A 27,371-nucleotide genomic window follows, 5' to 3' on the forward strand; every position below is an offset into this window, starting at 1 on the left:
AATGATCTCAGCGGGTCCTTTGATGACAGCAATGAAATGCAGTGGAAAGGTTTTATTGGGATTAAGTTAATTTTCATGGCAAAGAAGGACTATGCAATTCATCTGATCACTCTTCATAACATTCTGTAGTATATGCAAATTGCTATTATAAAAACTTAACCAGCAACTTTTCCAATTTCCAATATTTATGTAATTCTCAAAACTTTTGGCCACGACTGTACATGCAAAGAATGTTGCTACTTTTAATTAATTATTAATTTATTTATCAGATTGAGTCTATGAGTTATTTTCAGGTATGTTTGAATAATAAATCAGTACTTTCACATAAACAACAACACATGCACACACACAAAATGAATGTATTCTTTCTCAGTTTTTTCTACTCATCTTAACATCCCTTAGTTTTGTCCTGTGTCTCCTCACAGTGGGCCCAATCCACAGGTTGGGAACCACTGAGGTAATTCAAAGAAAAAAAAAACGTTTTTCAGTAGCTTGATAATTGTGATATATTACAATTATCAATTCGGTAATGTTTTGAATGTAGAACTTAGGGGACTATTTTTACTCTGGTGTTGGCGGATGTAAAGACTGTCTGTAACACTGACGGTAGATCAGTTCAAAGTTGGTGGCACAGGCAGGAATACTGACACTCTGCAGGTTTCCTTTCCATCCAAAGACGCCCCTGTGTTGTTCAGCATTCTTACAACCAGAAAGGAGGACGTCTTTGAAGTCGTGCTGAGTTGAGCCTGTCCCAGGGTTGGCCATCCACTTTGTCTAAAGCTTCTACTGGATCAAAGTGCGCCTGTCCAAGGTGTTGAGCCGGTTTTATCGAGTTCAAAAGTTAAGTTATTTTTTGTTACTCGAGTTTGTGGTGAAATATTCCAAACTGTAATCAAGCCCGCGCTTCAATAATTCATCTGGCGCTGAATAAATTATTAAAAAATGCCCGCTGATCAGCTGCAGCGGTCGGAAAAAAATATATCATGGGCTCCGGTGTTCGACCAATGGGAGAAAGAGATCCCGCGCTCCTGTCGAGCTTCAACCAATCATAGCAGCACTTCCTCCATTTCCTGTTGTGGAGTGGGAGCTGCACGGAGGATTCCTGTGGTCCAGAATGTGAATTTAATACGACTGTGTGCATGGATGACTTTATTTGTTCTCCCCAGAGGTGCTGCTGCGTCACGGAGCCTCATGCGTAAGTAACAGTTGGAACAGTTTTGTTGTTTTTTTTTGGGGGGGGGGGGGACGCCAGCTGACTGCTGCCTGTTCCCTGTTCCCTGAGGATGTAAACAGCTTATACCCGACTTTGCGGCACATCTTAGTAGATAGCAACTGTGTTATCATGCTGCATAGCAGGCGTTACATCCCGTCTGTTGTTAATAACATGGGGGTTTGAATGTGTCCCAGCATGGGCCTCAGAGATGACAGGCATCGACTGCTGCACCTGATGTCATGACGCGTCTGTGGATATTCCCTTGACAACCGCGGATCGGATACCAATATTCAGGTAGGCTGCTGCGGTAGCCCGTGCAGTGTTTCTGATCCTGGATTTACTGGAACTCCTGTGTGTGATTGCGTAAAGCTTTACTGCTGTCTGTCATCTATAACAAGTTCAGCCTGGACAACTGCAGGTTGATGTGACGCTGATGTGATGAGCTCCTTCTGTTTACTTCTGTTTATGCGAGAGGCAAACAAAAGGGCCCGGCTCAATGGATAGCCTTGACATAGTATACTGTAGCGGATTAGTATCAGTTGATAACACAAGGGTCAAGCCAGCCAGCCAACATAAAAGGAAGACTTCCGGTCAAACTTTTCAATATAAAAGTTGACTTCCTCGTTTGTTTGTTTGTTTGTTTGTTTGTTTGTTTGTTTGTTTTTACAGAAGATAAAGTTGAGTCTGTTTAGTTGGCTCCATTACGTTTTTGTTTACCATCAGGTAACTCTAGCAATTAACGTCTGTGCAGCTTTAAATCAGCTGAAACTCTGCACTGTAAAATTAATGCATTAACTGTTTAGGACACACAGCTTTTTTATACCCTACATATTACACAATTTTCAGAGGCTCAGAAGTAACTGGACAAACTGATAAGGACTGTTTTTTAACACTTGGGTGAAAAACCTTTACAACCAATGACTGCTTGACCTTTAAATACCTTGTTTCTTCCTGTGAGATGCTCTGGCAGGCCTTTACTGCAGATTCCTTCAGTCGCTGCTGGTTTGTTTGTCTTTCTGCATTTAGTTTTGTCTTCAGTGACCGACAAGCTGCTCTGTTGGGTTGAGGTCAAGTGACCATTTAACAATATAAGTAAATATATTTATTTTCTTGGGTTGTTTTTCCACTTCCACTAGTATTAATTTGCCCTTTGAAGCACTGCCCTCTTTTCTGGCAAAGTCTAATCTGGCTTCCTTGTTCAGGAGTGGAACCAGTGTTGTGCACACTGTTTTAAACTGGTTAGACTTGGTTAGATGTTGTGAAGTAGTTTTTCTTTACCATGGAAATAATTTTGTCATCATCCACTTCATCCATCATCTGTGGCCTTTCAGGACTGGCCAGTTTTTAAGAACGGACCAGATTGTTGATTTCGGCAATTCTAAAATGTTTGCTATCGCTCTGATTGGTTTATCTTTTTTTTTTTTTTCTTCTTCTTTTAATCCATTGTTTAATCTAACAATGGCCTGAACTTGCATCTCTTTGGACCTCATATTGAGATTTCAAACAGCAGGTTCAAATCAGCTCCAGATCTTTTATCTGCTCATGTTTTTCATCTGGCATTGAGAATTGTCTCTTTACTACTGAGCCCTTGAAAATGAGGGACTATCTATAAAAATTACTCTAATCCCTAATTTTGTTAAATGCCTTGAATTCAAATAAAAAGTCTGCACTTCAATCACATCTTGATTACTTGATTTAAATCCTCAGTGTTGGTATACAGGGGCAAAACTACAACAAATATGTAATTGCCCAAAAACTTACAGACCTAACTGCATGTTATTATTTTTGAGTAACAGATATAAACCTAAAACTCCAGAAAATATGTTAGACACTTATTTATTTATTGATTTTTTTTTTTAAATAAAACACTTTTAATAATGCAGTCATTTGTGATTTGTGAGGGATGCTTTTCGATGCTATGAGCAGAGAGTTTTACAATATATAAGGCACAGCTTGGAATGATGAGTGTTGTCCTCTTGTTCCTGTTCAGGAACCATCATGCCAATAACACTTCTGTGGGCCGTGGACGTGTACGGCAGAGTGTACAGCCTTTCTACAGCCGGCCAGCGCTGGGAACGTGCTGATGACTCGCTGCTAGAGCTCAAACGTGTCTCTGCAGGGAAGGGGCGCTGCTGGGGCATCGGCTGTGACCACCATGTTTACCTCAATATGATGCCCAGTGAGACCCCGATCCGCTACCGGGAGGAGACTTATGAAAACCAGGTGGGACAAGGTTGTATATTTTAATGCTGTAAATGGAGATGCTGTTTATGATTAATGCTAAATCTGTGTTTTTTTTTTTAAATGTTTGTTTTTTCAGAGGTGGAACCCAGTGGATGGCTTTACTGACACGCTGCTGCCCACCGACCGTTGGCCGTGGAGCGATGTGACCGGAATGAATCCCCAGCCACTTCACAGCTTCCAGCTGCCCTCCCGCAGCTGGGAGTGGGAGGGAGACTGGTATGTGGATCACACCTGTGGAGGAGAACCCAGCCAGACTGGGGTGAGAAATAACTCTGCTCCTCGTAAACACATACAAACCCTTTGTTTACATCCTCCTGTCTTTTCTCTGTTCTTCTGTTTCTCATAATATTTAATTCATATTTAAAACAAATACATACAGTTTTAATCACATGCTCACTACCTTGGACTCTGTAGGGCTGGGAGTATGCTGTTGACTTCCCAGCCAACTTCTCCCCTGACAAAAAGTGGAATTCTTGTGTCCGTCGTAGACGGTGGATCCGCTACAGAAGATACATAGCACAAGGCACTTGGGCAAAGGTTTCAAAAGTCTCCATTTATTCTGTATTTCTATATGATCATGTTACTTTCACTATGAGACAAAGCAAAAGAATTACCACAGTAGCCTTGTCTTCCTCTGCAGATCCCCTTGGACAATCCCAGGAAACCTCCACTGCCGCTCTGTGACATCAGCTGTGGTGGCTGGGAGATGAGCGACCAGTCCGGAAGGTATCCCTACCTCTGGAGTGTATCTCAACAGGGACAGGTGAGCAATGTGTGTGTAAGACCCATTTACTGTAATCATAATAAATGTGTATTAAAATGAATAACCGTACCATAAGATTAAAAAAAGAGGTCATGGCAGTGCAGAAAATTCCTGAAACGTTTAAAGAGCTCTAAAAACATTCTGCTGTTGTTCAGGGAAGTGTAAAGCTTCTCCACCAACAACCTCAATACAATGCTGTGGAAGCTTTAATCAAGCACATTCACAAACACATTTAAATCTCATGAAATCAAACAATTCAAGATTAATGATGTATTCTGTTGCAACAGGATGCTCTCATGCTGAGCGTAGGCCATTTCCAAGGTTTAGCCACAAGAGGGCAGCATGACTTCATATAGTTTCATATGGTCCTTGACCATAAGGCTTCTCGTGAACCAGTTAAATCGTGACTAACTTGATCATTAATCAAGTTAAAATTGATGCTCTATTATCTTTCCCAGAATGAGCTCAGCCAACTAACATGGTATGGATCTGTCTTTTTAAATGAAGGGGTGTGTCAGATGATGAAGCTGATGTTACCTTTACCCTGCAGGTGTGGTTCAGAGAGGGTATCCACCCTCGTGTGCCAGAAGGGACCAGCTGGGAAGAAGTTGAAGTGCCCAAGGAGGTGGCTCAGATATCAGCTGGTCCTGGAGACCTGCTATGGGCTTTGCTCTGGGATGGGAACCTGCTGGTGCGAACTGGCCTGAGCCTGGACAGTCCCACTGGTGAGCTTTCATTGTAGCTCACATTTACTCAACAATTTTCCATTATGTCTCACTCTGGTCCCCTTTTCTTTACTTCAACAATCTCTCATACAGGATCACTCAGTGATTTTGGGACTCTTTCAGTTAGGAATCATTATGTAGCTGCTCTGAAAGTCATTAATAATGCAGTTTAAATGCTATGATCATTTTTGTAATAGTATTATAACACAGTCCCACTGATATATGACACAGCTAGAAAGTAGTAAGTGAAATTCATTGCATTTCCAACTGTCAGTCTTAGTAAACATACAACATGTAGTACTGTCATATTCCAGGTCGGTATCAAAAGTAAAGGTTTAAAGGCATGAAAGTGGCAAACATTTTTTTTTAAAAACTTAAAAATATGAGTGTGTATCGAATTAGGAAGACTCACTCCCTTTTAAAGATAAAAATCAACATCACATCTGGTTTGTTCATGTTTAGATGATTTGAGAACTCAACAGGAAGCTTCTCAGTAATGACGGCGTCCTCATTATGAGGAAGGCTTGCCTTTGTGCTGCGTTTGTAAAGCATTTTCTTCTTCTTCTGTCAGGCACGTCGTGGCTCGAGGTGGAATCACCGGGAAAGGAAATTGAAGCGCTTCACGTGGCTGTAGGAGTCAGTGTGGTCTGGGTGGTCACTAAGGACTACAAGGTGGGTTATTAGTCAGTTGCAGTTATGTTAGGGCATTGTAGGCCACTGACAGTGTCACTGCAATTTTCTTGAGACTGAAATGAAACAAATGCTTTGATTTAAAAAGAAGTAAACTGTATTACTGAATTACTGCTACTGCACTAAAATACATTTTTGAGTAATGACCCCAACATCGGTGCGTGAATCCAGGTGTGGTTCAGGCGTGGCGTGAACTCCCACAACCCCTGTGGCTCTGGCTGGATCAGCATCGGAGGGGAGATGATGATGGTGGACGTAGGACTGAATGACCAGGTTAGGAGAGCTTAGAGCTGAAACATTTCATCAGCGGATCATCAGTTTAAATAAACAGCTGAACGAGTCGACTTTATAATATAATACTGCTTATATGAAAAGATATTCCTCAAATGCTTAGAATGTGGATTTAATAGGTTAGCTGTTGCCACTGAAGTGGGCCTGTGGGTGAAATTGAACTATTAAGGATAAGATTTTCTTCGAACTTTCTTGCTGCTTGGGTCTTTTAAACTCCACTGCAGATGGTGCCTGCTCTGCACAGCTTCTGTACTTCTGACTGCTACCACCTCTGTCTGCTTCGCGTTACTGTCACTCTGGATCTGGTTTCAGGACAAACCAGATCAGGTCTTAGGGTGAGGCAGAAAGCTTTCGATCCTGTGCCTTACTGCTGAAGACTTTGCTAGCTCTGCAAACCCATATCTCGCACCTCCTCCCTTTCGGTCTCACCCATGTCCCCCTCCTTCGCTTGCCTGTAGTCCTGTAACAAGAGCACAGCCAGACGTTCCAGCCAATGTCCCAGCAGGCCCAGCCTTATATATCCCCAGACTATATTCCTACTCGCCTCACATAGGGGAAGACTCCCTAATTAGAAGCTGGCCAAGCCATCGTCATCGTATCCCATATTTCATATTTCAGGGTTGCAATTATGGGAATGGCTTGTGTGAGGTGGCAGGAGCCAGTGTTACAGTATATGGCCTTATAAAGTAGTACTTGCCTGTGTCCTGCTAGAGCTTCTGATGTGTTATTGAGGAGTGGATACTTTCCTGCGATTACTAGTGAAAACTATTTAATAACTCAATAAGTAAATATTGCATGTACATCAATGGCTGTCTTTTATTTTTTATGTTACAGCATTTGTTTTGTTTTTTCTCTCTGTTCTTCTGTTAGGTGTGGGCGGTCGGTGAGGACCGCGGCCTGTATTTTAGAATAGGTGTCACCCCATCTGAGCCAAGTGGAAATGGCTGGATCCCTGTTTCTGCCCAATGGGGCAATAGTAAAGAGGTTATTCCGCCCAGGTGTGCATAAATAAATTAACTGCATATTTTAATTGGCAAGTACAGTGCACATTCAAGCTTAATATTGCGTGTGTGTTTGCATGTGTGTTGTTTAACAGGGATGACTGTGAGTTCAACGGGCAGTTGACTGAGGCATCACAGGGCTCCGTTCTGAGCTGCACTAATTCAGACTCGGAGTTGGGTCCTGCCGACCCTCAAAACAGCACTTCTAACACCCCCATCTTAGAAGCAGAAGCACCCTCTGTAGTCCCCTTAGGGGGCTCTGACTCACCTACGCCTCCACAGGAAAAAGAAGATGCTCCTTTAGCCCCACAAACGAATGCCCCCAAGCCTTTTATTCCTGCCAGTGACAGCTTCATCAACAGCCTGGTGTCCGATCGTGACAGAACCTCCACGCTGCAACCGTCCATCACAGAGATGCCGCAGGAAGAGCGTGAGGAGCCACCTCCGGCCCCAGTACTCCAAACCCCTGATGCCGGAGGGCACGATGTCCCCTGGATGAACGTGGACCTGGAGGGGGCAGAGGCGGCTCGAGGTGCACACACGGCAGGGCCCTCAGCGGGCGATGGCAGTGCGGCTGCCACTTATGCCCTGGGGACTCTGGAGAGCTCTCGGGGAGTGGGGGAAGAGGAAGGACCAGTGTGGGCTTGGATTTCCGGTGGAGGTTGCGACGTGGATGCGAGTTCACAGATTAGCTGGCTTAGTCCTGCAGGTATATGGACAACCCGTCACAGTACTTATATTGTGATATTGTGTTTTTGCTCCATTTTATGTCTCTGTCCATCAGGTCCTCTCACCACCTCTCTGTCACTGACTCCAGTCCAGTCAGCCGCCTGGAGCAAACAGCCACAGCAGCAGGAACACAAAGAGGAGATCAGCAAGAAACCGCTGGAAAGAAGCAACGTAAGACAGCTTATATTTGGCATGTCTCTTAACATGCTCCTCTAAGTGCTGGATTCATTATGTTCACTCCTTTCATGGCACACCCTCGGCTGTGTCCGTGTCTACATCCGTGCCTCCTTTTCTCTCATCAGTCGGTGTGGGTGCGTAAGGGCACACTGCGCTGGTGGAGAGACTGGAAACCTCAGCGCTGGATCGATGTGGGCGTTGCTCTCGAGCAGTCCACCAAGTCAGATGGCAGAAAGGACAGCATTTTCTTTGTTTACTACACACAGTATGATGAGAAAAAGGTCGGTTGTGTTAAGCTGCGACCGGTTAAAGTCTCATAAGAAGTGACAGAAAGCACAGATAGATGTCTCTTGGTCACTCTCTGTTCATTCTCTGTGTCTTAGTACCTTCATGTGTTTATAAATGAAGTGACGGCGCTGGTTCCGGTGCTCAGGGACTGCCACTATGCCTTTGCTGTGTACACTGCCGAAAGGACCAAACAGAGGTGGCCTCTGGTCCTGGCAGCACAAAGCGAAAAGGATATGAGTGATTGGGTAACAGCTTTATGCATCATTAAGCAGTTTGACAGTTGTTCCCATCTGTTATTTTTCAGTGAAGCTGATCAGATTCTCCATTGTTTCTGGATCTGCTTTGTGTCTTCAGTTGTGCCTGTTGTCTGACTGTTGCTGTGAGTGTCGAGGGATCACAGGTCTCCCGTCCAAACAGGCCCTGTGGTCCACCACATCAAAGGGAGACATCATGGTCCACGAGCCGTCCCTCTCACTGGAGGCGCCTGCGCATGCCATGGCCTGTGACCTCATGTGAGAATGATACCGAGCAGTGGATTCTGTCTGCTTTTTCATGTCTTTTCATTCTTTCTCACTGTCTTGACCTGGTTTCTCATTACTCTGTTTTTATTTTAAATCACTGCGTCACTAACACGCTAACATCTCTGTCTGGTTAAAGTGGTTAGCATTTGAGCATCTAATCACTTTCAGTCTGTGCTAACCATACTGGAGCTAACGCTGGGTGCTTCCGCTGTATGGTGCTGCAGGTTTTGGCGCCAGATCCACGGCCACCTGCGCTGTGTAGAGTCTAACAGTCTGGGGCTGGTGTGGGGCATCGGGTGGGACGGCACCGCCTGGGTCTACAGTGGGCGCTGTGAGCAACAGCCCAACCCGGGTAAACATGTCCTGTAGACGATTACCCATGTCCCCACACCTATACAAGGAGTACTTCAAAATAAAGACATGTTCTTATTTAGCAAAGCCAAACTTTTTCCAGCTAACTGATTGTTACCAAATAAATAAAATACTAACATGTAAATATCTAAAAAAAAAAACAGTCTGCTCTTTTCTTGCTCGCATGTTCTAGTTTGATGTGCAACTGCTTGAGCATAGTTTAAAGTCTCTTCCATCTGTTGCCACTGTAGAAGCACACACAGATACACATGCATAAATATTAATTCCCTTGTTTGCATGAAACTTTAATGTGTCTTCGTTTCTGCAGGAGGTGCCGTTCAGATGCACCAGCAGACCGACGTCAGGAGTGTACATGTGTATGAGAATCAAAGATGGAACCCTATGACTGGATATACAGACAAGTAGGGTAGCCCCCCGCACACACCCCACCCCATCTTTTACAGTTTTTAAGTCTTTGCACTTTATTTTAAGCTTTGCAGCTGTTCTCGCCACCTTACACCATTCCTTTGTGATTTACTCCTCCAGAGGGCTTCCTACAGACCGCCCTATGTGGAGCGATGAAAGCGGCCTGAAGGAGTGCATCAAAGGCAGCACATACCCGCCCTCCCCTCAGTGGTCCTGGGTAGGTAGAATCCGAGGGATTGGTTCCTCCGAAATATTCATTTTTTTGTCTCACTGGCATTCTCTGCCATGAACGTTTGTTTCAGGTGTCAGAGTGGGCCGTGGACTACAGCGTCCCCGGAGGAACGGACAAAGAAGGCTGGCAGTATGCTGCAGACTTTCCCACGTACGTAAGCTTTATTTGTTTTTATTAGGGTGTCTCGAAAGAAGTCCTTCCCTTTTATTGACTCATCTGTTTTCTACAGGACATTTCATGGCCACAAAACCATGAAAGACTTTGTTAGGCGCAGACGATGGACTAGGTGAGCACACTTCGCATCGCTGGGATTTTGTAGCGCTCAGTTTTTGCAGCATTTTAACAATAACATATCCACACCCAGGAAGTGTAAGATCACATTGCAAGCTCCATGGAATCAGGTCCCACCCATCCGCCTGAGTGACATCTCACTGATGCCATGCCTGGCCCAGAGCAAAATGGAGCAGGTCCCTGTCTGGGCCCTCAGTGACAAGGGAGATGTCTTGTGTCGGTTGGGAGTCAGCCTCCAAAACCCTGCGGTGAGAAACGTGCTGAGGATCTGTTTTATAGGTAGTTACTTCACACTTCTAACCATCTCTAACCTCACTGGGTCTGACCACATAGGGCAGCTCGTGGCTCCACGTGGGCACTGACCAGCCCTTTAAGTCCATCTCTATCGGTGGAGCCAATCAGGTATGGGCCATTGCCAAGGATGGAGCTGTCTTCTACAGAGGATCAGTATCCCCACAAAACCCTGCAGGTCAGTTAAATTTATAAATCTCATAATGAATCATATATATAAGTCATAAAGTTATAATGTGTTCTGGTGGAAAAGAGAATAAAGTTAAATGATTTATGATGTGAGTGCATGCATCGACTAATATAACCAGTGAGAAACCAAAGAGACCAGACTTTGTCTATTTTTCAAGAGCTTTTGTCTCTCTGCAGGAGAGTGCTGGTACCACATCCCCTCCCCCCTGAGACAGACCCTCAGACAGCTTTCTGTTGGGCGGACCTCTGTCTTTGCTGTGGATGAAAACAGTGAGCAATATTATATTTTATTGGACCAATGTCTATTAAAATGCGAGAACATGAGTTAAATGGCAATACCTTCTGTTAATGTCATTTAGGTAACCTGTGGTACAGACAGGGCCTCACCCCCAGCTACCCACAGGGCTCCGCCTGGGAGCTCATCTCCAACAATGTCACCAAGGTTTCTGTGGGACCGCTGGACCAGGTCAGGTTTATCACAGTTTACAGAAGCAAACAAGCTGTAATGGAATTAAAAATAAAACAGAATCTAAAAGACATTAAAAGGAATAAAAAATTAAACTGCATTTATAGTAAAACTGGAGTTAAAAGCATTAAGAGGATTCAAATTAACTTTACATAATAGCAGACCTGTTGCATTCATATCACCCAGTTGCCCATCTAAACAGATATGTTTTTAGCATTCAGTTACCAAAGTCTGAAAAGCCCCATCACCCCAGAGACTTAGCTGAGTGTAATAAACACTAAATAAACTCAAGCGAAGGCTTAAAACAAGAAGTCTATCCATCAATAACTACATTTGCATGTTGTAAGGCTGGAGTTTGTGTCAGTGATGCTGTTTTCTCCAGGTGTGGATCATAGCAGACGGAGTTTCAGGTTTCCCTGCTGAGACTCCCGGAGCCGTTTGCCACAGGACGAGTGTGGGACCCATGCAGCCCAAGGGCCTGTCCTGGGACTATGGGATCGGGGTGAGCTCCTAGTTGATACCTGTTGCAAAAACTGTTCCCATTTCTTCAGTTGAAACTGAAAGATGCCAAAGATATTATTATATTGTATCCTAGCACCAAAAAACCCTAAAAACTTTGAGGAAACTATGGTAAGAAACAATAAAAAAAAAAAAAAATCCAGCAAAACTCTGACACAGGACATGTGAGATGCATCCAGCCCCTTCAGCTGATTAGTCTACTGTTCACTGAAGCCTGATCAGGAGTGATCTCAGTAGAAGAATGAATTTTTTAACAATTTTCATCTGCAGATCGATACTCATGCGGTGCTGTAGTGACGAAACAACCAAAAGGGTGACTTTCACATATTTTTTAACCTCAATGTAGCTCTGTGAAATCAGACGGAGGGAAAGTGGCTCTCATAAGGGAGCATAAACCACTCAAGCTTGATTAATAGTACTGTGATAAATCTACACTGTAGGTATGATTGCCAATAAAAGTCAAATGCAGAGTAAACACAGTGTAATGATTAGCAGAAGGGTAATAGCTCTGTCAAACAAATGTTTAACAGAGCTCACGCAACAACCAGTATTTTGCCAGTGTAAATTAAATCGTATTCCCTATTTATTAGCTCAGAGTGCAAGATGATCAGCTCAGGTTCACTCGTGCTGGCAGACACACTGATGGAGAAGTATATTCTGTATGCAAACAGTGACACCGAGAGAGAAGCTCTGCAGGGATCCAACACAGGACTATGAATCAAGCCTTAAATCAACATAAGCAGAAGCTTTAGGCAGGGCAATCATGTTCTCCTTACTTGAATTGAAGAAATCAGGCTATTGGCAAAAGGCACCTTTCAAACTTAGCGTTAAGATTTGAAGTTAAGCCCTTTTTTAATTGTCTAATAATTAGGTTAAAATTAACTGCACTTTAAAAACCAGCAAAATATATACAGTCAGAGTAGTATGAAGTAACACCCGCTTTCAGTTCTAAAGATGTACATATTCACAATATAATAAATCTATCTGGTAGATACAAGGTCTTAAAATAAGGTAAATACAACAACAAATTACACAGTGTTTTCATTTATTTAACAAAATCTAAACCAAAATGCAGAAGAACTCTGGAAAAGTCCAACTTTACCTCTTCTATAGGAATCAAGTGCGTAAGTAGCAGCCAGGTGCTGCTAGTCACATGCAAGTATTCAAAAACAGTTAAAGCTGTTTAAGCTTTTTCTAGTATTTCTTATCATTTGCGTGTGTTTGACTTCCAGGGAGGATGGGAGCACATCAGTGTGAGGGGGAACTCAGCAGAGGCTCCTCGAGGCCCTCACCCTCCTCTCGCCGGCCCATCGCGCAGCCCGGTCCACCCGCAGCGTCCGACTCAAGCAAATGGCAGCGCCACAAGCGTGTAGTTCTCTCTCTGTCTCCCGTTTCCTTCTCGTCCTTTTTCCTCAGCCCTGTTTGTGCCTGGATCTATACACAGCATCTCTCCTCAGACCATTTCAACGAACTCCTATCCCTTCGTGTAAAGGGACATGCACAATCACACCCATGGGTTTGGACTGGCTGGATTTGAAACTTGATCGATGGAGGAATGTTACTCGCTGGCTTGCTTCCCGGGCAGAAATCATGTCAGTATTCACTGATGACAAAACAGAGAAAAAAGTGAGCGCATGTTGTTGCTCTTACTAAGCTTTGGCTACTGGATGTCACAGGATCTAGCAATAGCTTTTAATTCTTCTCCACAGCAGCCTGATAAAACCTAAGAAGGTGGGATATGATGAAGGGCTAAGGCTTGGTTACCAAATGAACTTCAAACAATCCCAGAGTAGCCTAAGCTGTTATCGGTTTGTAGACTCCTGTTTGTTTTTGTGTTTTGAGTTGCCTGTCATGTACATTTGAATGTGTTATCATTTATTTATGATGCGTTTGTTGAGTTGCGTTTCTCCGTTTATTTTGGACCATTACATGTTTGCAATGGAGTGTATTTATGACTGGCAAAAAAATTTGATACATTCACTTTGTGTGGGGAAAAATATATTGCTTTTTACCGCCAGGCAATACCTTTCTATCCTTCTGCAATAAAATGAGAAGCTCTTCCTGTTGACAGAAATCTATATCTATATCTATATCTCTATATAGATATAGATAGATAGATAGATATACACACACATCTAAATAACTGCTATGACCGTAACACTGCAGCAGGTCTGAATGTCACCACGGCTGTACATTGATCTTACCGGGGCATTGAAATGTGAAATAAACGTCTGGAAATACCGTTTTGTGGTTAGACATCATTTCACAGAAGCTGGCTTTGGAAGTTTGACCCTTTCCACGTCTTTGCTATTTTTTTCTCTTTTTTTATGTACTGAGTGTTTCTCATCCGCCAAAGAATTTCATATATTGTTACAGAGGTGTGCACAGGATGTTTCCTGAATTCCTCCCTCTGTATGTGCATTTAGGTTAACCCGCCATATATTTGTAAAGTTACACAAGTGCTGAAACTAGCTGTGAAAAAAAAAATTCTTTAGACAATCACAAATGTTAAAATGAGTGATTAAAGGCAAAAGCTGTCTGCTGTGAAGTCCTGCAGACGTATCAGACTGCAGTCAATCTCAAAAATCCGAGACACAATCTGCAGTTTTGATTGAAGGTGGATGTTTCAGCTGCAGCACAAATCCCCTGACCTTCCAGCACTGATCACAGGATTTAAAAAAAGACCTTTGTCACATATAGGCCATTTTAATCTGCTCTGAACTGAGTATATTTGAAAGAATCTGGGATCTTATTTTTTTAGTCTATAATCCCAAAATAGATGCACACACACACAAGTATTTTTAGTAAGTATTTAGTAAGTATTTTTGCTCTAAACTTCAAAAGGCTACTCCATGTGGGATGTTGAAAATGTAATACAGCAGTGTGTATTACTTCTTCTTCCCCCAGCTTAAACTGGGTCTGGCTCTAAAGAAAAGTAGGACCCTGTGCAGCAAGAACACTGATCCGTCTGTAGTTTGAGAAAAATAAATCCTCAACTGACAGCTTGATTAAACGGTCATGGAAAGCAGAACTGTTCTGGTTCTTGAAGGGAGTGGCACTCACTGCAGTGGGAAATCCTGCTTTTTTCTGCATTTTTTTTGCACTGAATAACACGGAAGGCCATAATTGGATAGTTGATAGTCCACCACTATATTTTCAGCTTTACAGTTTACACCTGTGCTAACATAATGAACATTAACATTATATTATACTGAACAGCCACTCTCAGAACACAGCAGAGATGATTTGGAAAGCCACATCTACATGAGTTCACCAACACATTTCTAAGTTCCCTGAAACTTGTTTTCAGTTCTGTATTCAGTCCTGTAAGAAAAAAAAACCCTTTAAGTACACTGAAGGATTTAGTAGCTTCTAGAACCAGCTTTAGCAACAATAAGTGACTATCAGTCTCTCTCACATTGCTGTGGAGGAATTTTCACCCCACTCTTCTTTACAGTATTGCTTCAGTTTAAGTGATGTTTGCGATCATTTGTTGCTCATGTTGAAAAGCTGACTGGGTCATTCTGCCACCCCTGAGATCATTGATGTGTTAGATGGACCGAGCTTTAGCCAACAAACAGACGGCTTGCATTCGTCTCTAGAGCACTTTGGCATACAGGGGAGTTCATGGTGGAGTTGGTGACAGGCCCTGTACACCAACAGCAAGGATGAGGTATTTTTGCTGATTTGCTTTGTTTAGTTTTTGCCAAATGTGGCACTATGCATTTTGACATCTTAACCTACTCGAGGCCTTAAGATTACCTGTGCAGCCTGCCCTGAGCCTCATACACCAACTCGTTCAGTCCAATTAAACGTGTTAATCTCCTGCATGATTATCAACTGAAAACAGAAAGAGCCACAAACCTTTATTAGAAGTCATTTGCATTTATTTTCATATTAAACAGTGTAATTATAAACATTTCAATCACACTAAGCATGATCAATATGAAGTAAAAATATTTTTTTTTAATTCTACAAGTTTAAAGGACAGAATGACTTCACGTCTGCTTGTTTGTCTTAATTTAACTGCTTGTAGCTGATGACTGTGATATGTTCCTCTGATTCAACTCAGTTTAAGTTACAAAATGAAACCTCATACCTAGAACTCAATTACATAATTTCCCATCATTTACAGACAAAAAGAAAAATTAACATTTATATACACATCAGTACAGTTCAACATTAAGTTACATTTCTCAAATGTGCAAGATTAAGCAAATGTATACTGTAGTGAAATAAAAGAAGATTTCCTTAAATAGATGTTCAAGTTTAACTGAAGCACTGGCTGCTGGTTTTAAACAGAGGATAACATTGTCTGGGATACAGTGTCGTCTGTATGGGGCAGGTGAGACGGACATGTAGCTATTACGGGTGAAGTACAGCTTCTCATCTCATCATCAGCGACAAAATATTCAAGGTCAATTGAAAGGAAAGCCTTAACTGTATACCCTACAGTTTCAAATAAGAGATTTTAAAGCTGTACATAAAAATGTCAGGAAAGGTCTGTCTTCATCTATAACCATTTGCATTGCGCTTCTATACAGAAAGTGATCGCGACGAATGCACATCCCTGTACGTACGGCCCCGCAAATGATAAGACTCAGAGGCAGAAGCTGAACAGAAAGGGTCATTTAAGATGGAAATGAAATTTGAAATAGTGAAGTTTGACACAAAGCTGAAAAAAGAAAAAGGCAAACAACTCCGCCCACAACGCTCGGGTTTATAAAAGCAGCAGCATTGAGTTTCTTGATGTTGTTGTCGTTGTTCTAGTAGTGAGTTGCTGTGAAAGCTTAAAATCCCTGCACACGCTCGTCAGCTTGTCCTACAAACTCTGATTCAAACCAATTTATGAAATTCATTGCACATTTGATTACAAACAGCTCATGACATTTTCTTCATCCTTACATTTAAAAATAGCTTCTTTTTTTTTTTTAAAAACATCATCCCACTAAATTTTTTGTAGCGATCATCAATCGAGGGGTGCAGCCTCTTTGTCTTTCAGCGTCATCAGGCACTGGAATGAGACCCAGCGACAAAGTAATCGAGACAACCATCAAAGCGACTTCCTGCACATTCGCAAGGATAAAATAAAGCTTTACAAAAGAAAAACAACAACAACTTGTTTTAAGTTATTCATCACAACTGTCTTACAGCTGGGTCGCCTCTTTAACGACTGACATGACAATCCCACAATTCTTACCGACATTTCTCCAAACTTCGACTCCGCTTACTATACATGTTCCTTTAAAACATAAAGGACAATACAGTGTGTCGCCTCTGTAGTGTAGTGTTCCAGTCATCCTATGCATGGATTGCACCTACAGCAGTTACAACCCGTTAATTCAAATGCTGCTACAGAAAGACAACACACATGGCTTCCCCTCCAAAAAGGAGACTGTGATTAAACTTAACAGGAAGTTTTTAAAATAAAAGGCAATCACGGAAATAATCACATGACATGAAGGAGCAAAGTGAACAAATTAAGCTGTCAGCTTTAGGTGTGTGTGAAATCAAAGAGCTTATTCTTGTTTGGCTGTAGTGATACGTTTACCAGCCCAGTGGGTTGATTTTCTTTAATTAAATAAATTTTTTTTTTTTTTTTTGGTGAAGCAAAAGTCCTAGAAAAGGAGTGCACTTACACACAACAAAAAGAAGCAGCCAAACACCTGGAATGCGCATGATGAGGCATTAAAGCAAACATTTAGAAGCTACGTCAGTTAGTTTGTTTTCCCTCCCCAAAACATTTTAATTGCACTGAACTAAAAATCATACAAACACGCACACGCACGCACGCACACACACACACACACACACACACACACACACACACACACACACACACAGATGGAGCTGGAGAGGTGATGTGGCTCAGACTGGGACTGGGCCTCGTCCGTCTTATTTGCCTAATGTCCGTTTACAGCCTTTTGTTCTCATGGCCACGCCGCTGAGAATAGTTCTGCCTGAGAGAAGCATCTGCAGTTTGTCCCCACAAACTGCGTCGTCTGTTGTCCTTATTCGGCTGTTCTCCCAAAAAAAGAGCGAGTAGCTTCATTCTGCAGTAGTGTGAAGATAAACGGTCCCTTCATTTAGCACCCTAGTCTTTCTCTCCGTCCTCGCTGCTTCCTGGTGTGAACAAAGACAAGTTTAGTCATCTGGTAAAACCCCTGAAAACACAACCATTTTATTGTTCATGTAAACTCTGATGACAGTGGTGGACATCAAATTAAACATAATCTTAATATATTCCGACACTTGCATACATATAATAAAATTAGGAACGCAATGGAATCAGATTGGTTAGCTTAACTTAGAACCAAGACTGCAATTCAAGAATAGCTGGGCTCAGTAAGAATGCACACCTCCTAAGTTTGTGAATTTGATGCATGCACGTGGCACACTGTAGCTGTACAGTGTAGTGGTTTACAAACTGGTTTAATATGTGGAAGGTTTCATTAAAGTTTTGTATTTACTGCACAGACATGGACATTTTCTTCCTAAAATACTGAGCTATCCATTCAAGACTGTATACCAGTTTGGCCTGCTCTACTTGCCTCCTTGTTCAATATCAGAGTCGGTAAGATGGGTAAGGGAAAAGCTGGCAATGCTGGCCGGTGAGATGGAAAAACGGGAGTAGCTTGAAGAGCTGGTCCAGCTGGTATCCAGCATGGACCCCACTGCAGGGGCCGGAGAGGAAAACGACGCTGCAGATGAGGACCTTGCCTTGGATACCGTGTCTTTACCCGTCTTGGACAGGAAGGTGGGTGTGGGAGAGGAGAAGTCATCATCCCACTCAAAACCACCACCTGTAAAGATTTAGTCAGTGAACCAAGACATATGCTTTGTGCAAATAGAGGCTTTTATTGCTGACTTGTGGCATTACCTTCTTCATCTGTTGAGCTCTCAGAGTTGGCAAAGCGGTTCAGGTAGCTGGCAGCAGGCGTGGAACTGCTGAACTGTGGTACCCGACTGTTTGAATCCAAGGAGTGGTCACCCAGTTCCTTGGTGGGCGTCTCCTAAATAAGATTTAATTCAGTTAACACATATTACCAGCTGCCCCTGCAAACTAAGAAAATGAAGATCACAGACTAAAATTTTACCTGGTCAAACAGGTAGACAGTGACATCATCAAAGAAAGACACGGCTCTTTTGGAGTTATCCGCACCAAACCTTGCAGGAAACGGGAAAGATGATGCTCCGATGTTCAGAGATGTGGGTTTTAACAAGCTCTTCAGGTTCTTCGCCCTACTGTCGTCCGAGATAACAACTGGCACCGGGTGCACGATTTCATCCTCGCTTTCTGAGCTAGAGCTGTGCAGCTGGTACGCGCGCATGTCGTCATCCGAGTCGTCGCTGTTCTCGTCCTCCTCGTCTGCATCTACGCCATCTTCTTGCCCATCTAAGCCCGACCCATCCCGCCTCCCCAGGTAACGCCCCTCCACATCCGGCTCCTTAATTTTATGACCATCACTGGTGTCGGTTCTGGTGAGTTTAGCGTGAACTACACTCTCTGTTGCTGGCTTAGCTGGGGCAATAGAAGGAAGTATTGAGGTTTCTGGACTTTCAGAGGGGTCCTGGTGATCAGTAAATGCAGTGTCCTTGAAAACCTCTGGTTTAATTCCATCTTCATTGGAGCTGCTGGTAGACTCGACCACCTGGTTTTCACCATTTTCTGTGATATCTGAATCTGCTACTGAACCCATCTCCTTAACATCCTTGTCTTGTGATTCAGCAGGTAGAGAAAATAAAGAATCAATATCTTTTTCCTTGTAAGCCTCCAGTGCAGGAGCTCGAGAAGCCTCGGGAACCTCATCAGTGGAGTTCCTCAGCCACGTGTCTTCAACAGAACCACCTGCAGTTATTTCTTCAGACTTCTTTTCAGGTTCTGATTCATTGTCAGAAAAGTATGCAGAGTCTCTGTAATTACTTCCCATAATTGGTTCCTCAGCAGGACCTTCATTATCTGGCTGATCTTCCTCACTGGGATCTTCACTGCGAGTATCTAGCACACCTTCTACTTCGGAGATTATGATTTTCGGCGGAACCAGACTTGCCGCAGTTGTGAGCTCTTCTGTCTCCTCTTCTTCTTTGGTAACACTCAAGCCATTTTTTACAGGAGAGGAATCTTGGACATTTGGCTGAGAGTTCCACTCAGGAGACTCCAGGTTCTCAGTCTCATAACCACTATCTGATATCCTGTATGGAGGTTGGAGTTTGTGTTGAGCAATTTGAGCATTCAGTTCATCTCCTTGCTCTCCAAGCCTGTGGATGTCAAGTGAGTCTAATGAGTCTGGTGTTTCAGCAAAGTTCTCTACAGTTGGAACAGTGATGGACATGCTGTCTTCCAATAAACTGTCCTGGCTGATCTGGTCCAAAGATGGACCCGACACCAGAAGAGAAGCTCTATCATGAGGATGCCCATTGGTATCCATAAATGATTCTTCATGATCAGACAGAGTGGTTTCCATTTGTATATCTGCATCCTCAATTAGCTCACTCAACAAATCATTACTTGTTAGATCTTCACTGTGTCCATTATCTGAAGGTAATACTTGAGCTGGCAGGGGTTCAGGCATTTTACTTTCTATGGGCTGAGTGTCATCCTTTGAGGTTCCAAGGTCATCTTCAAGGCTGGGAATTTTGGCATCTGTGCACAAAGAATCTGTATTGGCACTGTCAGATATTGCAGTGGTGTGGTCATCAGTGTGACTGATGAGAACCTCAAACCTCTCTGAGGTAGAATCAAAACCAGAGTCTACACCTCTGTTTGAGGATTGCAACAGACCAAGGTCTTCTGTGGAAGAACTATTTCTAGCTGGCAGCTGGTTGCTTGTGTCATCTTCTGTGACCACTGTAATGGAAGGCACCAGTGTCTCATTTTCTAGAGACTGACAAAACTCCCCCAAACTGTTACTTGGAGAGTCTAGAAGTTCGTGTCTTGAGGATGTGCTACTTGCTGCCGATTTAAAATAAGTGTCTGCTGTGTTTAAGCTGCCTAACGAGTCAAGCTTATCCCAAGAATTCATTTTGAATGCTTCCTCTGGTTCGTGGGCTAAACCAGGTAAAAGAAAATTTGGTTGTGGGCTTAAGAAACTAGCACCCTCCTTCATTAGGGTTTGATCTTTAAGAAACATAAAATTATCTGCTAGTTTTTCAGTACTCAAAAGACTTTTTCCATTCATGTTTTCATCCTTTGCTTCCACAGAATTCACCACCTTAGTGGGTTCCCCTAAAAAAGCATCCCCATAGCTTCCATCTCTATTCACTGCTTCACCCTCTAAAGTTCCCCCTTCAAGGAAAGGGTTTCCGCTGCGCTCTGGAAGCTCCATAAAATTCTGCCTCCAGGAAGGCGAGTCTTCTTGTTTTGACCCATCTTCTGTAAAAATGTTGGTGTGGTACGGACTGTCATTTTCAAGAGACGACCAGATGTGGCTGTCTGGTAAATATGAATCCTTTGAGTCAATACTTTGGTGGAAAAAGTCGGCATCTGTGCTTGACTCATCTAGCCGCACATCTTGGAGCACAACGAAATCTTGCCCACTTGAACCAAAGCCCATATCTGGTTCTCTATTCCCGTCCTCCCCAACAGTGCTCTCCCCTTGCTCTTCTAGTTGGATATAATATTCATTCCCATTAGATGGCTTTTGAGCATCAAACACCGGTAAGATCCCAGGAAATCCTGGAGTGTTCCCACTTTCTCCTCCTGCTGCGCTAGTTGAAGGATCAGGGAAATGAGCCTGAATATCTTCACTGGAAACAGGAAAGAACATGCTGTGGTAGTTTAGTGTTGTGTCTACGCCTGAACGTCCATGGTTACCATCATAGTGGTCATGCTTAGCCGCTTCCCAAACATACTCAAAGCTGAGACCTTTGCTTGTTTCAGTCACAGTCAGAATTTCATCTATTTCTTGTCTCAGGGCATCATCAGCAAACTGTTCCAAGATTGGGAAGGAGGAATGGCTAACAGTGGTCTGCCGCATAGTGGGGTTAGGCTTCAGTGCATCCCAGCGTTGCTCGAAATCTTCTTCTATGTCCTTCTGGCCTTGCATACGCAGATAGATGAGGAGACGGTGTACTTCCTCTGCTGTGGCCCGCTTGTCTGGAGACAGCCAACAGAACTGCAAAATTTCATACCTACAGTTACAGAAAAAAATAAAAAATTAGACACTTTATATTGCTAACAGCCTAATAATTGTTAAATTTAAAACTAATGACAATTTTAATGCAAGCTGCTTAAATAGCCATCTTCCAGGGACTCACCATCTATCAGAGTAGGGAAGTTCCAGTTGTGGCTTGAACAACTTGACTTGTTGCTCCTTGATCACATGGTTGAGAACTTCTCGGTCAGACAGATGTGGGTACGGCTGAGCAGCATTCTCAAAGAGCTCCCATAATGTGACCCCCAATGCCCTACAGACGATTGAGGATTAAAAAAAAAAGTTGTACTAGAAGGATAAGCAATGCATATGTGCCACAGGTATCTGCTTTACATTTCTGAAACTAGATGCATTTTCTATATGACTCCACAACACAGCCAAGTTTACACAGAAATGGATCATAAAGTGCTTGTATTTTATTACATATACCAGCATCAGCATTATTTTTGTCAGCAGGGTACCAGACAATGTAACTTCAGTAACTTTACACAGTCAACTGTTGTCTATAGGTAGTTATTTACCAGTTTTACACAAAATTGGTAAAACCCCTCGATTTTTGTAGCGCTGTGTTGAGTTGCTAAAGTAGCTAAAGACAACTTAATCTCACAGTGAAAGCTTATCATGTTTGGACTGTGCTTCACAAATCCCTACACAAAACGTGCACTGCTTATGTGTCCAGAGTTTTTTTTAGAACATTCTCTGTAAACACTTGAGAAGACTGTGTGGGAAAATCAGCAGTTTCCAAAATACTCAGACCAGAACATCTGGGACCAACGAACATACCATGTTCAAGGTCACTTTCTTCCCGCTTCTGATGCTCGGTTTGAACTTGATGAAACTACAAGTTGTCTTTACCATGTCTACATGACTAAATGCATTGTGCTGTTGCCATGTAATTGGCTGATTAGATAATTGCCTTAAACAATACCTAATAAAGTGGTTGGAAATTGTATTTGCTGTAGATTCAGTGTAGCTGTGTAGCTACATAATAAATATTAACTTTCTCTTTACCTCAGGAAACATTTAGAATGTCAACATAGTTGTATTCAGTGGCAAATTAGGTACTTGGATAATAGACTTAGTTTTTAATGTAACCTTTATTCAATAAAGAAAATATAACTTATATAACTACTAAATATAACTAAAATATAACTACAACTCATTTGTAAGATTGTCCTGACTAAAACAGGCAGTAGTAACTGTGAAGTCATGGAGGGGCTCAAAAAGAATACTGTGAGGAGAGATGTACAGTTGGTGAACTGTCAGAATTGTTGTTTTAATCTGCTGAACATTAGCAAAACTGTAAGTAATCATTTACTATGATACTTTACTTTGTTGTATTCCAAAAATACATTGAAATCATGTTCCAATTACATGTATGTATATTTGAGCTATTGTGGATTTGGCTCTACTTAGAATACCTGTTATAACACATTAATACAGTTCTTTGGGAGACTAAATCAGGAGTTTTAAAAAGCTGCTTTTTAAAAAACAGATCCAGGTTAAATTCTCTAATGACAGCAAGTGAGCCTGGATGTGTGAGTCAATTTTTGAAATGCCCTCTAGTGTCAGTGCAGGGCTGAAATCTGGTACATACCACACATTGCTTGGCTTGGTCTGTTCCATAGAAATTACGCCACCATGGCGCTCGCCTACCAGCTCAGGAGCCAACCAACGAAGGGGTGCATACACATCATCCTCTGTGATGATGTAATCCTCCTATGGTAGCACAGTTTAAAAACAATCTGTTACACAATTTTTACAATTTTTTCCAAGAAATATTGCAGAAATATGACCTAAATAAAACAATTATTAGCTCTCATTGAGGTGGTTCACTCTTGCACTGCCTCCCTCTTTCTTTACAGAAATAGATCTAGTGGGTGACCTTATATCATGAGTATTAAATTCAGACAGCCAAACTGACAGATCAGCAGTATTAAAGGAATGCAGCAGACAGAGCTTCCTGACATATGCAGCATGTCATGTTATATGAGAGGACACTATTAATTCTTCAGTGAAATATATCGTTGATCAAAGGAAACATGTCCAGCCTCTGATAAAGACTGTTTATTTTCAGTCTGTTCATTTGCAGCTGGTTGCACAAGCACGGACTTCAGCCAAAAAACATGGCCAGACTTAAACATAAATAAAACTGACTTGCATTTAAACAGTGCTTGCCTACTTACTAACTACTCAAATCACTTCGTGCGTATTCATCCATTCATATAATGCTTTATTCTTTGCACTTTTAACACTTTTATGCATCTCGCTTAAGGTTTCTCCTTACTTTATATCTGCAGGGTCCAATGCCATAGTCTCCCACTTTGACTGTGAGGTCTGCAGTCAGGTAGCAGTTCCTCAGTGCTAGATCACTACAGGAGCATAAACACAGACATGAGCATTACATTTTGAGTGGTGAAGACATTCAAGACAAATTCACAATTGCTACAGCATTCACAGATTTGGAAGAAAGACCGAGGCCATCACTAATGAAATTATTTAGCTTATTCGGTTTTGTTTAGCCTATGCCGGCATTACCATTTAGAAGTATAAAAAAGGAGTGTGCAAAACGATCAACAAGAATCAAGAGAGGAAAGTTTTGCAAGGACCACAAAACACGTAAACATTTACAGTAAATTAGAACAGGGGCTTTCTTATTTTATCTGTCTTTCACACTGCAACAAGCTGTGGGGACTATTCCTGACTGTGCATCCAGCAGCAGGATATGATTTCTGGAGGGAACCACAGGCTGTGCAGACTTTTTGTTAATCTGCCAGGGGAGGGCGTCACAAGCTCTTGAGACTCTGTCTGCTCATTAAACAGCCATATGGTAGTTCATTCACACTGACTGAAGAGGCAGGCTTTGGTTTCCCTCTAGCCCTGCAGCATTCCCTGTCCACAAGCTCCAAGTCCTTTTTACCCACCCAATGACAAACCCTGCTGACACAAGTATTCTGGCATGCACATGGCCCAGCTACTGTCAGACCCACTGAAACCCCTGTAAGATAAATGGAGCAGTATTTTAAACTCTCCTGTCTCCTGTCCTCTGCTGTTGGCTGACAGCCCAACATACAGTAACACAGCAGTGAGGAAGCAAGTCCAATATCTTAACCCTACAAGGTTAATGCATGCCACAGCAGTGGTTGCTTCCATACCTTACCATCCATACAGACACTTGCGCAATTTGGTATCATGGTTGCCAGCAGAAAAAGCAACATAACTAATATGTCTTTGTATTGAACTGTCATTGTTAATACAGAAAGAATAACATAATCTAGTAACCTAATCCAGTCAATAAATGCAGAGTCCAAGAACAACTGACAAAGATCTTTTATAGAAAATGCATGAAAATAACTTTGCTCCCCACTGTCAAAAAAAAAAAAGAAAAGAAAAAGAAAAAGAAAAAATCAGATATAATGTAAATGCAGCAGCAAATCAAAGTCAAAGATAGCACTGTAACTGTTCAGGCAAAGGGTATTTGATCCTTTAGGATGCTTTGACTAACACAGGAGGAAAACATAGCATAATACGCCGCGGATTACAGGAAAATAAACAGTGCAAGCTGTTAGATAGAAACCCTACCTACCTTACTATACAATATAAAGCATTTTAAGATGATCACTCCTGTGATTTGGCAGTGGATTAGATTACATATTTCCTCTTTTATATTATAAAAAGGTGATCTTATTAAACATTAACACAATTATTAACACAATCATTAACACATTAACACTTTTGTAGTAGAATAATACAATCAAAATCCTGGTAAACCCTAATGAAAAAGCACAAAAATGTCTTATAATGGCTTAAACACCCCTGTCCACGTCTTCCTATTGGGCATCTATTCACAGTATGCAATTTATTCTGTAACGGGTCCAATTTCACCCTTGCATTACGAAGCTGAGGTTTCAGCTTTGGATACGGCGTGTACAGCACATGGTACTGCTACATAACCATCCTCTCTGTCATTTCTGCCAGCATGTGTCTGTGTGCAGTGTTGTTCAGTTGGTGGTTTTTTGTTTTTTTATAAATATTCTGTGGTTAAAAGTGCCACAGAAACATTTTTACGATTGCAGAATAAATGAGTTCACATGAGAACAGGCTTCTAGAACTCTAGTTGAGTAGTAACAAGGATTAAAACACAACGCCCAATATGAGGCTATCCACTTACACGCAAAAAGCAGAATCATCATATCCCTTTGGCAGCGGACAGCTGACACTGTGGCAATGCATGGGAGCTGTGTAATTGGAACCCCCTGAGCTTATTCTGAGCAGGCAAAATAGAGCTGATGAGCTGAGCATCGTATGTTCCCCAAGTTCCCAACACCCCTTGTACCCCCCTGCTGGCTGGCAGCCAGACATCCAGTACAGACTGGGGTGAAAATGAAACGCAGCCTTCTCTGCTGTGCACACCATTTTTGGACACCACTGGTACTCCTTAGAGTGGCTAGGCAGTCAGCACAAAAGTAAAACTATTAGTTGACCCTTGTCTTTATAATAATATTATGGAATGCTAATGACTAAGTACTCGCCAAGAGGTACTTGGTGGTACGCACCTAGTAAAATGTATCTATAGGATAAACATTAAAAAGAATAAGAGCACATACTTTGTGTGATTTTAGTATATTGGGATTTCAGAATAAACATGTTAGTCAAGTACATTCATTAAATAAAAATCACCAACATTTCTACTTATCTTTTTTAACATTAAAATACAACTGGAGCACACAATTTGATTATACAGTCAATAAATCTTTTCTGTCTAGTTGTCAGTGACCACTAGACAGAAAAGCATTTCCCGAAACACCAGCTGTATTGAGTGGAAGGAAAAGCACAACGTTTAGCTTAGTGGATCAAAACTGAGAGGTAGCTAAAAGTGTTGCAGCTCTGAAGTGCTACCTGTGCAGGAAGTTGTGTTTGTGAAGGTGAGTGACACCAGCAGCAATTTCACAGGCCATCCTCTGCAGCTGCAGCAACTCAGCATTTCTGAACATCCAGTCCTGCTGAGAAAGATAGCCCCGCAAATCCCCCTGCAGAGGCACACACAGATAAACACATTCGCTCATTAGTATCAGGAATAAACATTCAACAAATGCAGCAGAACCTCGTATGTATTCTAGCAATGGGAAGAATTTATCAAGTGGCAATAATTAAATGCAATGTGGAGACATCGCCACACAGGGGCAGCAGAGTCCCCTTCTTCTTCCTGACTTCTCAGCACTTCTCACTGCTGACATGTGAGAAAAACAAATAAGGGTAAGGCGGTTTAATGAGTATTGCTGTGTCACACGTATATGGGTACAAAAGAATCCAGTTATAACAATAAACACAGACATGAACCTGATAGAGGACACAAAATGCTGTAAGTTATCAGAGTGACAGTCCTGCAGGGGTCTTTAGGATGGAGCTGGATCTCAGATGAGTGCAGTTTCAAAACACAGTCAACGGGGAGTTGCTGTAAACACTTTAACCAAAACTTTTCAGACTGTTTAACAACTAAATACTGCACTGTATACTAGAGCTTTGCTAACCATTCACTAGATGATGAACTATGTGAGCAAAGGTTTTTCTGAATGGACCCTGTTACAAACATCTTTTAGCAGAGGTGGCCATCAAAGAGTAACAGCATGATTAGAGCCTGACTAATTTATTGGCAGGACAATCTTAGTGGCTAATTTTAGCCACTTCCCAATCTATTGGTATTTATAACTGCCGATAACTGAAAGTTTTAAAAGCGAAGACAAGTCAGGCAAAAAAACAAACAAAAACAAATAACCTTCAACCATTCACAAGAGGCAATCTGCAGTTTT

The 27,371-nt window shown here is 42.2% G+C and overlaps 2 protein-coding genes across 6 annotated transcripts in view; one reads left to right on the forward strand and one right to left on the reverse strand.

Annotated features, from left to right (window-relative positions):
* The first annotated feature begins 377 nt into the window (after window positions 1-377).
* On the forward strand, window positions 378-16,345 carry tecpr1b (tectonin beta-propeller repeat containing 1b). Of its 4 annotated transcripts, XM_085156601.1 has the most exons (26): window positions 378-1,195; window positions 1,408-1,507; window positions 3,204-3,436; window positions 3,534-3,716; window positions 3,872-3,994; window positions 4,098-4,220; window positions 4,771-4,945; window positions 5,517-5,617; window positions 5,807-5,908; window positions 6,797-6,924; window positions 7,023-7,636; window positions 7,712-7,827; window positions 7,959-8,114; window positions 8,217-8,366; window positions 8,476-8,633; window positions 8,867-8,994; window positions 9,322-9,415; window positions 9,540-9,636; window positions 9,722-9,801; window positions 9,881-9,937; window positions 10,016-10,190; window positions 10,276-10,411; window positions 10,600-10,692; window positions 10,782-10,888; window positions 11,271-11,390; window positions 12,640-16,345. In XM_085156601.1, the coding sequence occupies exons 3-26, from the start codon at window positions 3,212-3,214 to the stop codon at window positions 12,778-12,780; spliced, it is 3,582 nt and encodes a 1,193-aa protein (XP_085012727.1). In that variant the 5' UTR covers window positions 378-1,195; window positions 1,408-1,507; window positions 3,204-3,211; the 3' UTR covers window positions 12,781-16,345. The 4 variants fall into 4 exon arrangements, with proteins under 4 accessions (XP_085012727.1, XP_085012730.1, XP_085012728.1 ...); XM_085156604.1 differs by lacking the exon at window positions 12,640-16,345 and having other exon boundaries at window positions 379-1,195; window positions 11,271-11,501; XM_085156602.1 differs by lacking the exon at window positions 378-1,195 and having other exon boundaries at window positions 1,228-1,507.
* lmtk2 (lemur tyrosine kinase 2) overlaps window positions 15,273-27,371 on the reverse strand; it is a 28,095-nt gene continuing 15,996 nt past the window's right edge. Inside the window, exons 7-14 of one of the 2 annotated variants that reach the window (XM_085156599.1) lie at window positions 26,461-26,591; window positions 23,849-23,933; window positions 23,159-23,280; window positions 21,665-21,814; window positions 18,505-21,538; window positions 18,288-18,420; window positions 17,959-18,210; window positions 15,273-17,530 (exon numbers count right to left, since the gene is read on the reverse strand). In XM_085156599.1, the coding sequence (XP_085012725.1) occupies window positions 17,502-17,530; window positions 17,959-18,210; window positions 18,288-18,420; window positions 18,505-21,538; window positions 21,665-21,814; window positions 23,159-23,280; window positions 23,849-23,933; window positions 26,461-26,591 (3,936 nt within the window). In that variant the 3' untranslated portion in view covers window positions 15,273-17,501. Of the gene's footprint in view, window positions 17,531-17,954; window positions 18,211-18,287; window positions 18,421-18,504; window positions 21,539-21,664; window positions 21,815-23,158; window positions 23,281-23,848; window positions 23,934-26,460; window positions 26,592-27,371 lie in introns of both variants that reach the window. The other variant, XM_085156600.1, reaches the window with a different exon arrangement.

The sequence above is a fragment of the Neolamprologus multifasciatus genome, chromosome 4 (assembly GCF_963576455.1).
Source record: "Neolamprologus multifasciatus chromosome 4, fNeoMul1.2, whole genome shotgun sequence".
NCBI lineage: Eukaryota > Metazoa > Chordata > Actinopteri > Cichliformes > Cichlidae > Neolamprologus > Neolamprologus multifasciatus.